We start from the raw sequence: 14200 nt of genomic DNA on the forward strand, positions 1-14200 counted from the left end.
TTTAACAAAAAGGATGCCCAGTGTACAGGTATTAGGTGGCTTCCACAGACCAATTCTTTATTAAATTATAGAGAGCTTATTTCCAAAATGTGAGGGAATCATTTTTAGCGATGCTGGGATGTTTCTAGAATCTAGGATAATCCAGTTTGTAAGTACTGTTGTTAAGATTCTGTAAGCAAGAACTTCATTCCGTTACTTACCAACACACAAAATGTGACTAATGGATATTTCTCACATGATGAATCTCTCATTTTGGAAAGACGTTCTTTATACAGAGTTGTGACTTTTCAAATGGCTGAGAATTAGCTTCTCTGTCCCTTTTCATGAAATTTTTCTCTGTTTCAGTGGAGTGAAGGGAAGTAAACTTATTTTCTGGCTGCTGCTACTTTTCTTTGATACAGAGAGCCTTTTTTCTGTCACAAGCATTCGTTAACATACTTCTCCTCTATTTCCTGGTTGGTTTCTTCTAGGGTTGTAAACTCTCCTTTAACGGGTCTACACTTTTTTGTTCTTTGTGTAGCAAAACAGAACTGCCTTCATGGTGATTTGTATAAAGACCCTTGATATCAAAGTCAAAAGTCAGATATTACCGTGACAACTTAAGTAAAAACATTTTAGTTTCTTAAAAGCCTGGCCTGATCCAGTTTAATTTAACATCTCACTATTCAGTCTGCTGCAGTTCAAACTGCCCCCGTCTTCCACCATCACTCATTTGGTCTGCATTGTTCACGACTGTCATGCACTAAATGTTGTCTTTTCATCTTTTGTACTTGTCTATCTTTTATCCTCCACTTCTTTTTTCCACAACTTCCCTCCTACATGTTCCTCGTCCTCCTCGTCTCCCTTTTTTGTTGCCTCACTTTTCTGTCTTTCCTGCGTCTCCCCCGCTCCCTCCCGACAAACTTCCTCCTACGTTTCATTCCGTTTTTGGCACGCTTGTCCAACCTCAATAATTACTTCACTCCTAAACCCCGAAATATCAACTATCATTCTGAATCCTGATCCCAAAACTATATAATCCCACTTCCCACATCCTTCCCTAATTCATACTCACCCCTGAACCATTCCTTCACCCCCCCCCCCCCCATCCACTGTCACAGACCTGCGTATGAAGGCCAGGCGACAGTAGCGTTCCCCGAGCAGTTTCTGTCATCTGCCATATAGCAGGCCAATCACTATGAATACCAAGGTACTGGAGAGGAGAACATTCAAAAGGCTCCACAATGATTATAGTGTAGCAGTGAACCCAAAATTCCCTGCAGTCCAGTGTGTTTTCATCTTATCACAGCGCTCAATAGAAAAGAATTTAGCGTCTACAATATTAAGTTTTTGTTCCCAAGTATTTTCTTGCCACCTTTCATTTCTGCCTGCTCGCTCCATTAAACTCTCTATTTCACTCCTATGCATGCTCTACAGTGGTTTTACGGGTCAGTGGTGAACCGACCATGGGTTGCAAGATAGCAGACAGAATTTCCTCAGTTTAGAGCAAAGCACAAACTCTGCTGAAAAGAAACTCGTGCTTGTAAATGAATGCCACTTTTCAGTAGCTGGTTCTCTACTTGGTCTGTTCTTTGCTGGGGGGTAAATCGTGATGTCCGCCTCAACGTGTTTGTCGTTTACCATGTTTCCTTGTGCTCGTTTGGGTTTCTCTCTCAGGGTCCAACATGCACCACAGCAGCAGCAGCTCTCAATGACGGCAGAAGAGCTGCCCGAGGTGTGGCTGTGGGAAAAACTAGAAACAATGAAGAAGTGGGGTCTCAACACTTACAAGGTATCTGTAATGTTGACTAACAAGTTAAAGCTCGTGAACAGATGAAGTTTCAAGATAAAGAGCTACTTGGTGATTTTTTATTGGTTTACTGTGCCCTGAGGATCCTCTGAATCCCTTCTCCCCCAATGTCTTTGTGGAAGGAGGTAAAAGTCACAGGAAGGAATTGCTTTGTGTTACTGATGTGTCTGTGCGTCTTCTTCATTGCGTCAGTGTACAAAGCACAATGATCTCGGAGCGTTTCGGTCGGGGTTCCCGGGACTGTGGACCTGAGCTGGAGGCCCAGATCGAGGTGCTGAGAGACACTAAGAGGAAATACGAGAAACGTCCTGCGACTGGCCAGAGCACTGACCAACCACTTTCTACAACATGGTGCAGACGCAAGCATGCGCTCGGTGAACCTTTGCTGACCTCAGTCAGAAAATCTCCAGAGCTTTAGGGTGAGGCCTCAAAGTGTATTTATGTAGATTTATGTCCACCTGTCTTAACGGCTTAGAGGCCTTTAATACATTGTGTTCTGTATAGTGTGGTTAATGCCTTGTTTTCTATACAGGGCATGAGTTTGGCTACAATGCAGAGACTCAGAAGCTTGCTGTGTAAAACGGGGAGGACTCTACTTGGTGCCATTAACTTCTTTGTGTCCAGCATCAACACACTAGTCAACCAAGACCATGGGAGGACACCTTGTGGACGATCAAGATGTATGAAAAATGCCAGGTAAGGAACATTATTCATATCACCCAAGAGACTGGATGGAAACTGTTTTCAGAGGAGGATCAGCAAAGAGATTTAGACAAAACGTGAGCACAGAAATACGGATGTTGTCCTGTATCAAAATGACAACGTGAAAAACAGTGTGACAGTGGGAAGGAGTTGTTCAAAGTGATGAAGGCCCAAGAAGAATTATCACGTGAATCTGCAGTTTTATAGTGAGATTTCAGCTCGATGTGTAGCGGTCTGATCCACTTTACTATTTTTTGCTTCACTCGCATGTGAAAAAGCTGTAAAAACACCACTGGCACTTCCTGTTCAGCACCCAAACATTCAGACAGACACAGGTAGATACGAGCTGGATGAACAGAGTAGAACATGTAGCAGCTAAAGAGCCAGATGTTTTTAAAGTTAGTTTAAAAAGAAGTGAATATTGGACACTATGTGGCCAGAAACAAACTCCAATTAAGTGCTCCTTAACTGCTGGATCCTGTAAATAAGTCATTGTTAACAAGTTCCCCATATACCTCAAAAGGTGATAATGTTGTGTTCACAAACCTGTTTCTGCCCTCCCTCAAGTGGTCAGATTTAAAAATGATTTTAAAGTTGTTTTTTCCAACAGGATTAATCAGAAATAAATCATCCAAACTGAACAAGAATTAACATTTATAAATACAAGGAGCAGACAGATAGGGTTCAAGGTTTCTTTATGATGACACTGAAAATTGGTCTGGATCTTTGAAGTGTTCCTCTTTTTCTTAAACTCTGTGTTTTCTCTCTGCTTTTCTGAAACAGACTGGAGTTTGGATGCCCCTGACCGTTCAGACCTGAGGATGAGTCCTGGGTCCAAGGGACGCTGTTGCCATGGCCCGTATAGATGCTGCTCAGCAGCAATACCAAGTGCATAAGGAGAAGTATGAACGTCTCCGCTCAGACGTCATCATTAACTCAAGTTCCTGGAGGAGAATAAGGTTGTTTGCAGGACAGATCTGCATCATCAAAAAGTGTTTACCTCCACGCCTGACTCAAAGTGTTTTTTCTTTGTGATAAATTGCCACACCTAACACAAATTTCCTAAACTCCCTTGTCTTGTCTCTTCAGGTGAAGGTGAATGCATAAGCAGCTCCTGCTCTTTCATAATGCCATCTCAGCATACTTTGCTGGCAACAGCAGCAGCTGGAGCAAACGCTGAAGCAGTTCAACATAAAGTTAGCGCCTCCAGGGGCCGACAAGCCCCCTCCTGGTTAGAGGGAAGCAATGAGAGGCCTTGCCTGGATCTCCTGCAGCCTCCTTCTTGACCACCTCCACCTGTTACCTGTTGAAAACCCCCAACTTACAGAGGACCACTACAGAGGGAAAACACATACAGATAATTGGGTGGATGAAGAAATGAGATGAGCTGTGTGGCTGGATGATTGGACAGATGAAGGAAGATCGGACAGATGGATTGCAGGGTATTATTGATGAATGCCAGCAAGAAACGATGTGGCCAGTTTCATGAACAAGCCAGGGGCTATTAGTGCCTCTTTCTCCAACTTCCTCTTTTTTCCACTCGAACCCTCTCCTTGTTGCTTTGTCCCAGAGAAACTGTTCATCTGCCCCTTCCCTCTCCCCAGTTCACCTTAAACCCCCTTCTATCTCAACACTACTTTTGCTGTGTGCGCTTGTGTTAGTCCATTCTAATATGGCCATTTATCGTACTCCTCAAGTGCTCCCAGTGATCTGAGGTTAAACTTCAGTCCCACACCATCTTAGCAACAGAGACAGATGAGTAAAGAAAAATAGTAAAAACCCATTAAAATTACATCAGATGTAACCAAACCTACTACATCAAAAAAACTCCTCCAAACCTTTATCCTTCCTCGTGTGCCTTCCTATGTATTGATCTATTAAGCAAGAAAAAAAAAAAAGTCAAACTACACATGAAGGGGATTTGTTTGCCTACACTGGAAAGGAATGTGCAACATTTCCAATCAATGTACATTTCAAATTCAAGTTACTGTTTCACTTTTGAAAATGAAATAATTATACAATTGTTTTGTTACTTAAATATAAAAAAAAAAACGCAATGCTGTGTTTAGTTTAGTGTTTGGGTTAATTTGACCTCATGTCCTTTGTTTTTTGTTTTTTTCTAACTATATCAGTTCTACTCAGCTGTATGTCTCATGCCTCGGAGTGGAAAAGACAGTATAGTTGTTAGGGCAACGTGTGCTGGTGTTTTAGTCTGAGGTTTATGAGAAATGCTACAGATTTGAATTGTTACCTGATTTAACTTGTTTTATTTACCCAAAGAGAATTGAAAGAGATGGAGATGATTGGAATTATGAATTGGATGATGAACCCTGCTACGTTTCATGGGTTATTTAAGCAACGCCGATTGGCTCAGTCTGGACTGAGGAAGCTTTTGAGGGACAGCTGACCTATTACAGTCTGTTAAGAATCCACAAAACTTGAATGGATTCACTCCATTATTTACATTGTCTAACGGGCTGTATTTACAAGGAATTCACATTGATACATGGATACATTAAATGGTTTGTTTTTTTTTTTTTTTATAAAACTTTTGTTTGTCTCTGCAATGTCTAGGGTCATATCTTCCAGTCCTCTCTGAAGCAGAAATATTTGTCTATGGTTACTTTTCTTCACCGTGAAGATTAAGTGTAGCCGTCTAATATTACTAATTTGTAATATTTCAAACATGATTTTTGTCGTTGGTGATTGGAAAACAAATTTTTTTTTTTTTTTTATCTCCTGTAACTGAAAACATTGTCTTAGTGTAATGTTAGTTAAACATCATGAATGGTTGACAATTAAGAGAGGGTATTGGCAACCACATGGTACTACAAATGTGAATGTGCAATTTTTATGCATCACTGTATTTATTATACATGTTATGTGTTAATCTTTGGAATTCAACATGTTGTCACTGGATTTCTGGGTTGTGGCAAATCACTCATTTTTATATGAGTTATGACATTTTAAGGCACTTTTACAGGTGACACACTAACATGACAAATATGCCTCAGGCCAACTAAATCTGTAATTGATATACTCCAGAAGAAGAAAAGAATATTCTACACTAACTGATAGGAAGAACCGGCTGTGAAGTCAAATGAAGATAATCCAGTAAATGATGTTTACCATGCTGCATTTAATCTAGAAACAGAACGGAGTGCTCTGTGAAACCTCCAATCAGTTAATGTGTCAGGCCTCCAGCTCTCGTCTCCTCTCTATTTGCATGGCAGACAGCGATCCAAAAGTATAGGAGCAGATATCTGTGAGTGTACCATGCTCTACTCTTGGGCCATCTGCTTGCCAGCTTCGCATGGACTGGCCTTAACGCCGTGCTTCAGGGTTCACTTTTTAATGCCTGCACTCGGAGGACAGTCGTGAAAGGAAGTGGATTTGATTTTTGATGAGAAGCAAAAATATCAAAAACGGATCTTAAGATTTTTTTTTTTTTCTGATTCTTTATTGTGTCCAGTGTGTGTCAACTGGGGTGTATTTTATTCCACAGCTGTAGGTAAGACCTTGGCCTCACTTACAGCAAAAAACTGGCAGTTTCGCTGGCCAGCTCCTGGTCTGTTTGACCGCCACCACAGCAATATAACAAAAAAATGTGACTCCTCTTTTCCAAACCTGCCCCTTTGAAATTCTTCCTCCCCCCTTACACCAAAATGAAGATTTATAAATGAGATATTTTATTTTGTTACAATCGATATTTTCTATGGTTGAAGCTGGTGTATTGTACTGTATGAATGATGCACTAATGGTATTAAGATGATCAATGAAGTCGTGTCATGGATGATGTGATACTCTCTGCCTTTCATTCCATCGCTCAGACCTGAAAGTCCCACCCGTGCCCCCCCAATGGAACAAAAATTCAAAAATACACATCTTCAAATGGTCCTGGCTGTATTTTCCTAGTTTGTTGTCTTTTTCAACTCATTTTTTTCACTGGTGAACTTTTCTGTTGCACGTGGAGTAGAGCAGCGGCAGCCACCTGGATTCAGTCAAATAAAAACTTTATAATGTTGTGATTAGTCATCCACTGCCATTTAAGACCTGTTCTTTGATCAACCTTCATTTATCTAACTTCTCCCATGAAATTAAAACTTCCTGTTTGATTATTGTTGACAGGCTGGAAGAATCCCCCCCCCCCTCCAACGCTATTAACATTTCTTAATATGCTGTCTGATGAAACACACAAAAAAAAAATCCACACATTTGCCACCACATTTTTATGGCGGGGGGGGGGGGGGGGGGGGGTTTCTTCAGGGTGCTGTTGTGTTCATTATTATTATTATTATTATTCATTACTATTATTGTACTATTGGTAACACTAGTATCCTTTGGTATTGGTATGATTGTTCCCACATAACCATTAACGACATACAGATAACACTATTAACCTATGGGTATAAGCTTTTTCACATTTACAATTACCAATCAACAGTGTTTACTGCTGTCCATCTGTTCCTGTTGCTGTTAAAATTGAATTGAACAATTGAATTTGAATTTTTAAATGGTATAACATCTGTGAAAAATGATAGCTCCTTCTGCCTTTATCTTTATCCTATAGCAATAAAGGACATGGTAGTTTTTTGTATTTCGCACATACCTCATATAATACTATTACTCCGTTAAACCTGCCTGTTTGTAATTTTTTTACATTAACAGAAATACCAATGTTTTTTTTTTCTTACCTCACGATAAAAAGGCGTTTTCCATCCAGGTACCACAGACTTGAATTTGATTTGGCGGAGACGCGCCCTGCACCTGTGATGCTGTTTGTGAGACACTGACTGAGGCAGTCTTGCAGAAGCACGAGGCGAGAGATCGGAGTGAGGATTTATTGACAGCTGTATTTTAAAAGCACGGTGAGTAAAATAAGTTCCGTTACGTTGCTGTTGTGACAGTCCAGACTCTATTACGAACCCTTTATTTTGTTTGCTGGATGATTGTTAAGGAGGAAACACGAACGAGGATGTGAATGTAACTGACAGCAAAAACTTCAACAGAAAAACGTCAAATCAATGATGCTTTGTTTTGTCGGAAAAAGGACAGACATGTTTTGAACAAAACTTTGAGTATATTTTCGGATTTTTGTGTCAACTTTAATATTCCGCATATGAATATCCCACCGAATAGAATGTGTTTCAATGTAATCACAAATTAATTGCAGTTTGGTTTGCCTGTTTATTCTCCAGCTTCCCCCTCCACGAAAAATAAACGGCAGCAAAACTGTGTAGAAACAAATTAGAGAGTAAGTTTAATGTGTGATTATGTTTCTTGGTGGATGCCATCCATGCCGGAATTTAACCACTAGGCTTCTAATGAGTAATATAAAGTATAAATTGAAGTTATGTGAAGCATTTTCATTTGCTGTTTAGACGGGAGCATTAATTTGTGACATTTCCTCAATGGCGGTTTCGTATGATGAACTGAAGATCAATACTTCAAGAAGGGTGTTGTATTTATCTGGAATAAATGTTAGGCTACTGGTGTTTTCAAAGAGGAAAAAGTAGAAAGGTTTTTAAACAACAACGATATGTCTTATTCTTTGAGTAAAGAAAGTAGTGGCACAAACTATAGTGTCTACCTTACAAGTTTAATTCTTCTTTTAAATGTTTAACTTGCTGTATTTAATATCACTTTTATGGTATTTTTGTTACGTGTGATGTTGATATTTAGAAAACTGTGGCATCTTGCTTACCTAGAAAATATTTCATATGTACCTATGAAACAATGAAAAAACATTACATTTGGAGCAGATTTTCCTGATGACTTTTATAAGGATGCTACCAGTTGCGTGTACACATAGTTTACACATTTTACACTGCTATATACTTCTTGTGTCTCCTCAGATCTCTGAGGGCGGCAGCAGGGGATACTTTTCATCCAATCATCCTTGGGATTTGACAGATACAGATGGAGTGGAGTGCTGATTTTTTAAAATCTGCATCTCTTCCCCAACTGTTCCTCTTCAAAGACTCGTCTCCCTCGGCCACCGAGAGATGCTCAGGAGATTCAGATCTCCAAGCATCTTCTGCTGTGACTCCCTCCATATGTTTGGTGCTGCACCACCTCCGCCACCACCTCTCCTCCTCCCTGTCCTCCTCCTCCTCCTCCTCCGCCTCCCCCTCCTCCTCCTCTCACTACCACTTCTTTTGGCTCTCGTGATGTCCAGAGACGATCCATGAAAAAGCTGAACTGGGACACCATCCCCAGCCAGCGTGTCCTGGGCAAGTTGAATGTTTGGACGTCTAAGCGGCCTCAGAGGGACCTGGTGCTGGACATTCGCAGCATGGAGGAGCTGTTCAGTCATGTGGACAAACGGGCATCGATACGCAATTCAAGGGTCATGGGTCTGAACAAGTTTGATGGCATGGACCTCTTCCCACAGGAGCCTCAGGTAAACAGCTTGGGCTGCACTTGGGTCATATTTGAAACCATAACAGTGGCTGATTTCCAGAAACTGATGTAGACGCTCCTAAGTTTTTATGGATGAGTAAACTGAAACAAAATCCACGTGCTAGGGAAGTAATGAACACAGAAAATAGGAAGTTATTTTTAAAAGTTCCACACCCATTATATCGTCAGTGAGGAACTGGGAGGGTTTTTGCTTCCTCAAAAATGATGTAAATTATAATGTTGAGTGTGGACTTGTGTCATCTGAATATGGCTGTACAGAGGTATCTTTTTAGTGATGTATTTTGTTCCTTTTTCTCCACAGGTCACAATCCTTGACTCTAAAAAGAGTATGAATATCGGGATCTTCCTGAGACATTTCAAGAGGTAAGGTAAAAGCTGAGGTAAAAGCTGAAGTAAAAAATCTAAAATAGAGAAAAATATTGAAAATAAATTACTAAAATAATGAGTGAGATTCAGTGAAAGAACGCCGTAGAGCAACACACGAAGTAAAGGATGCACAACAAGAGCTAAGCTGACTCCAATTGGTGCAGCTACAGTAAGCAGCGGTCAGAGAAAGGCGCTTTCATGTCAAACACAGTGGATGCTGGAAATACAGATCATATACGCATGAACCACTTCCACTGTGCTAATCATTACCCAACCGGCAGGTTCTTTATCTCAGTGGTTTCATATTCAAATACATGGAAATGCCTTTTTAAACATCATTTGACAGCATTTAGGAGCAACATATGGGATAACATGTTTGTTTGAACAATTATGACTCACTTTATTAACACTTCAATTATAGGAAAACATAGTTCTGACCAGTGAGAGTTGAAAGGGAAGATTGAAGTTGTTTTGGACGTCTAATATTATAAAGTATAGTTACACAAAATTGTGTAAACGTGTAAATATTTTTAGGTTCAGGTAGTTGTGAGATACATGCTGGCGCTGTGTCTGCAACTTATCAAGATGATGTCGCTCTCAGCCCAAAGTTCACTCAGCCGTCACTTTGAATATCAAATGCACTGAATGTGTGTGAGCAGCTAAGTACTGCAATAATACCTGCTATAGCAACTTAGTCCAATACAAATTGCGTCAGTTTCTGTGTGGTAGTGACGAAAGTGCATTCCATGATGGTTTTGAAATCACATGCTGGACACTGTAAAGTGTGACGTGTTTGAATGACTATATCAACAGGCATGCCATGGCATAAACGACCACATTCATTATTTCAATTCATTTAAACGTTTTTTGTTAGAGCTGGAATCTGTAACTTAGCATGATAATATTATCCTTGGCAGAAGAGGTTGATCCAATATGTGAAAGTAGGCTGCCGACCAACAACTTGTAATTGGCTTCTAAATTAACATTAATGTTTTCAAGGCGTCTATGTTTGGTCATTGTTTGTGTTCAGCGCTCTCGTCTCCTATAGGTGCACATGAATATACCACCTTGAGGAATTTATCAAACAATTATTGTGATGTTGGATGAGTGATGGTGATTGTGAAGTATGGAGGTATGGTACCCTTTTATTAGAGTTGTGTTCTGTCTCCCCCTGCAGGCCAGTGACAGAACTGGTACAGGACATTCGTCAGGGGAACTGGCTCAGATTTGGAACAGGCAAACTGAAAGAGCTTTGTAAACTGCTACCAGAGGAAAGTGAGGTAACAACAGCTCATCTTTCCACTTTGGTCCTCTATGCGTAAAATAAGCATAATGAATATGTACATGTCTTGGAATAAGAACTACTGTAATATTACATATTCCTCCATTTGAAGGAAAAAAGATATTGTAGTTGAAAGTTTGTTATCTCATATATATCATCAAAACAATTTGAATTGGACTCATCAAACTCCTGTTAAGGTGAAGCATCTGCTGTCGTTCAGTGGGAACCTGTCTGTGTTACCTGAGGCTGACCAGTTCATGGTGCAGCTGGTCAAAGTGCCGGGGTGAGTTTGGAGTTTTCAAAAAAACACATTACAAAAACATTTATAAAATATTTGATTGCATGTTAGTTAGCCATGTGTGCAGTGATAGCCAACTAAAATGTGTAAAAGTCTCACAAAAAAAACCACATTATCTTCTGTGATACTGACAGTGATGAAATATATAGAATATTATTTTTTAAATCTTGCAGTATGTTGTATTATTTTTATAATGCTACCACTTTTGCGCCGTAGACTTCATATATAGCAAAAAGCAAACAAAAAGAAAATGTTGCCATATCCAGATCTCTCTAAGTTTAATAACGGGTAATAAAACTGATAAACTGACTACAGCTAATACAGTAAGTAGCAGTTTTGCTTATGTTGTCTTTCCTTCAGCTACGAGGAACGCCTGAAAACGATGGTGCTGAGGGAGGAATTCTTTCCTCTTATGGAGGAGGTGAAGAACTCTGTTGGCGTCATGACCAAAGCAGCTAATGGTAACCTCTCACACGCTTCCACCAAAATGTGCTAACAATCCCAACTGGGACTGTTTTATACCATTTGATGTTTATATTAAGGTTCTTTGTCTCCATCTCTTTTTTCCTCTCTCCTCTTAGAGCTGTTGGACTGTGATGAACTCCACTCAGTCATTCGGCTGGTGTTGAAAGCTGGGAATTACATGAACGCTGTTGGTATTTCTCTTTCAGAATCATGCTTCTATTACTAATGCATTTAAGCTGCCCTTTTGTGCTTTCATTTCATTTATTATACTAATGAATTGACAATTGAAATATATGAATAATTTATCATTCAGGGTGGCTACAGTGCCAATGCCATCGGCTTCAGGATGACGTCTCTGCTCAAGTTGGCAGACACCAAGGCCAACAAGCCTGGCATGAACCTCATGCACTATGTTGCCAAGGTGAGGAGGAGCCCTGGGATGGACAGGATGCTCACTGAAGAAAATATTTGTGAAGTGATGATACTATCATGCTATATCTATATATCAGTTATGAACCCGACTGTCTCTCCCACCCACAGCAAGCAGAGGACATTGATTCTGAGTTGCTGACTTTTCCCAGCCAGCTTGAACACATCGGGATGGCAGCAAGGTGGCTATCTTTATTTTACTGACAGTCTATTTGGTAATTTAACTGAACATGTTTCACTTACTAACAGTAAATTAAAATATTGTATCTGTATCCAAAACTGAATTTGATTGGTTTAATGTACAAATTTTTGCATTCCTCGGAACACGTCACGTCAATGTGTGAATGTTGCTCCATACCGCAGAATTTGTAAAGAGGAGGTAATCGCAGACTTTGAGAGAGAGGTGAAGAAGATCAAGGAAGTGAAATTGTACAGCAGTAGACAGCCTGGCTTCTTGCAACAGATGGAGACGTTCCTCATGGTAAAGTTCCCCCACAAACCGAGCTTGTGAAAACTTTGTGCACTTTGCATCCCTCTTCTTTTTATTCTTCTTTTTACCCTTTTCTTTATGTTTTAAATCGTCAGAGGGCTGATGCCAAGCTGGCCGACGTGGAATCCTCTCTCCAGGAGCTGAATGGCCTGAGCAATGCTGTTGCTGAGTACTTCTGTGAAGACCCGGCGACCTTCAAAATGGAGGAGTGCTGCTCTATCTTTCATTCTTTTTGCAAGCGGTTTGATACAGCTGTAAAGGTAAGACTAGAAAGAAATATTTACATGTGCATCACAGGGGAAAAATGATGTTGAGTGTTTTGAATTTCAACAAGCTTTGTCCCCCTGTCCTCCTGGGGTTATAAGTCTGCCCTGTGTACTTGAATACGTCCTCCCTTTACGTGGCTGCAGGAGAACCAAGAGCGAGAGGCTGCAGAGCAGAGGCGCAAGCGGAAGGAGAGCATCCGTATTACAGGAAACCGACGCTCCACAATGTCTGGCCCGGTACCTGAGCCTGGTCGGGACTCGGCCAGCTTGGAGTTGGCCTTACACAGCTTTCTGTCCAACGTTCCAGAGGGATTAGTCAGATGTAGGAGGAACCTGCTGCCCCCAGTCAAAGGATCCCCCAATGACCGCAGTCCTCGGTCTGGTCAGTCAGCAGAAAAAACTGAGACTACGTCCTCTACTAAACAGAGGAGGCCTGAGAAGAAACAACCCAAACTGCAGAAAGAGCAAGTAGCAGCACCGGAAAACAAGGAGGAAGCTGAGAAGATGCGTGCGATAACTCGGAAGGTGCTACGCTACCAAAACAGCAACAGTAGCCTTGATGGGGACAGAGTTTCAGGCACTCCGCGGCGCTCGGGGAGACCGCAAGACTCTCCGGCTACTCCAAGTACCCCACGGCCTAGGACCAGAGACTTCTTCTTTGCCAACAATGGGGACGTGGGCTCCCCGTGGACTATCCTGAGCCCTTTTACTTGTTCTCAAAGAAACATCCCTAAGCGAAACAGACAAGCACACCAACAGAGACTGTCCTCAACTTCCGGTGGAGATGACCTGGATGATGGAGTGTGGGAGAGTGATGAAGGCAATTGTCTTCCTAATCGGGACAGTCTAACATCTCCATGCGTGGGTACTGCGTCTCTTCCCGAGTGCCCCCACCAGAGGGCTGTGTCGCAGGCTCCCATTCTCAGGTCTATCTCCATGGATGAAACAAGGCGATCTCCAGCATCTGGTTTCCGCCTGGGGGACATATTCCAGAGAAGCATGTCTCAAAGGTCATACTCGTCCGGCTCAAGGACAGAAAATACAAGAGAAGAAGTTGCAGGAGTCTTTCCATTGAATCGCTCTAAGGCGAGGAATCATGTGGAAGGGCAAGTGAGCAGCTCTGGGCTTATATCCTTCTTCAGACGCATTGGAGGCAGAAGTAAGCCTGGCGATGTGGAAGAACAAAACTTCAGAGGATCTAACACTTGATTAAAATTTTATTCAGAGACAGAAACCAAGCTTTGTCATGTTTTTGTGCTTTAGATTGTTAAAATTTGTTTGTCCCCCCCACCCCCCACCCTGTCATGGTTTTACCCTTCAGTGGAACCAAGGCAACTGAGGACTTGCTTTGAACTGTGAGGACTTTGATTTTTGGAAGTCAAGCCACGTTCAAAAATCGTAGCATCTTTTCTTTCTTTTTTTGTCTTTTTGTGCGCAATAAAGGGTGACGTTCTACCTTTTTACTTTAGTTGTATATGGAATATGCACTTACCATACCATTACATTTAAGTGTTATGTACAGCGTTTCTGGTTGAAATGTCTCCCCATCCACCCTTGTCATTGAAATCCTTGCAAGTCTTAGTGGTGCTGATGTCTCCTTAGTGATGCCTGCTCAGTTTCCAGTACTTACCTTTCACTTCATCTATTATTTCTTCTCTCTGTCAGTCTGGCTGGAAGGCGGCAGTTCAAG

The 14200-nt window shown here is 41.2% G+C and overlaps 1 protein-coding gene and 1 pseudogene across 1 annotated transcript; both read left to right on the plus strand.

The window, feature by feature from the left end:
* Window positions 1-1405: 1405 nt before the first annotated feature.
* LOC111217010 lies at window positions 1406-3598 on the plus strand (annotated as a pseudogene).
* Window positions 3599-8648: 5050 nt separating this feature from the next.
* On the plus strand, window positions 8649-13719 carry LOC111217011 (FH2 domain-containing protein 1-like; the record flags this gene model as incomplete). The annotated part of the gene is made up of 11 exons (XM_022738695.1): window positions 8649-8894; window positions 9216-9277; window positions 10458-10560; window positions 10760-10845; window positions 11221-11321; window positions 11442-11512; window positions 11639-11746; window positions 11866-11936; window positions 12118-12235; window positions 12340-12504; window positions 12655-13719. Coding segments are annotated over 11 exons (2196 nt in total), but the record flags the coding sequence as incomplete, so codon positions are not given.
* Window positions 13720-14200: the final 481 nt, after the last annotated feature.

This window comes from Seriola dumerili, unplaced genomic scaffold (genome assembly GCF_002260705.1).
Source record: "Seriola dumerili isolate Sdu_G_001 unplaced genomic scaffold, Sdu_1.0 BDQW01000040.1, whole genome shotgun sequence".
Taxonomy (NCBI): Eukaryota; Metazoa; Chordata; class Actinopteri; order Carangiformes; family Carangidae; genus Seriola; species Seriola dumerili.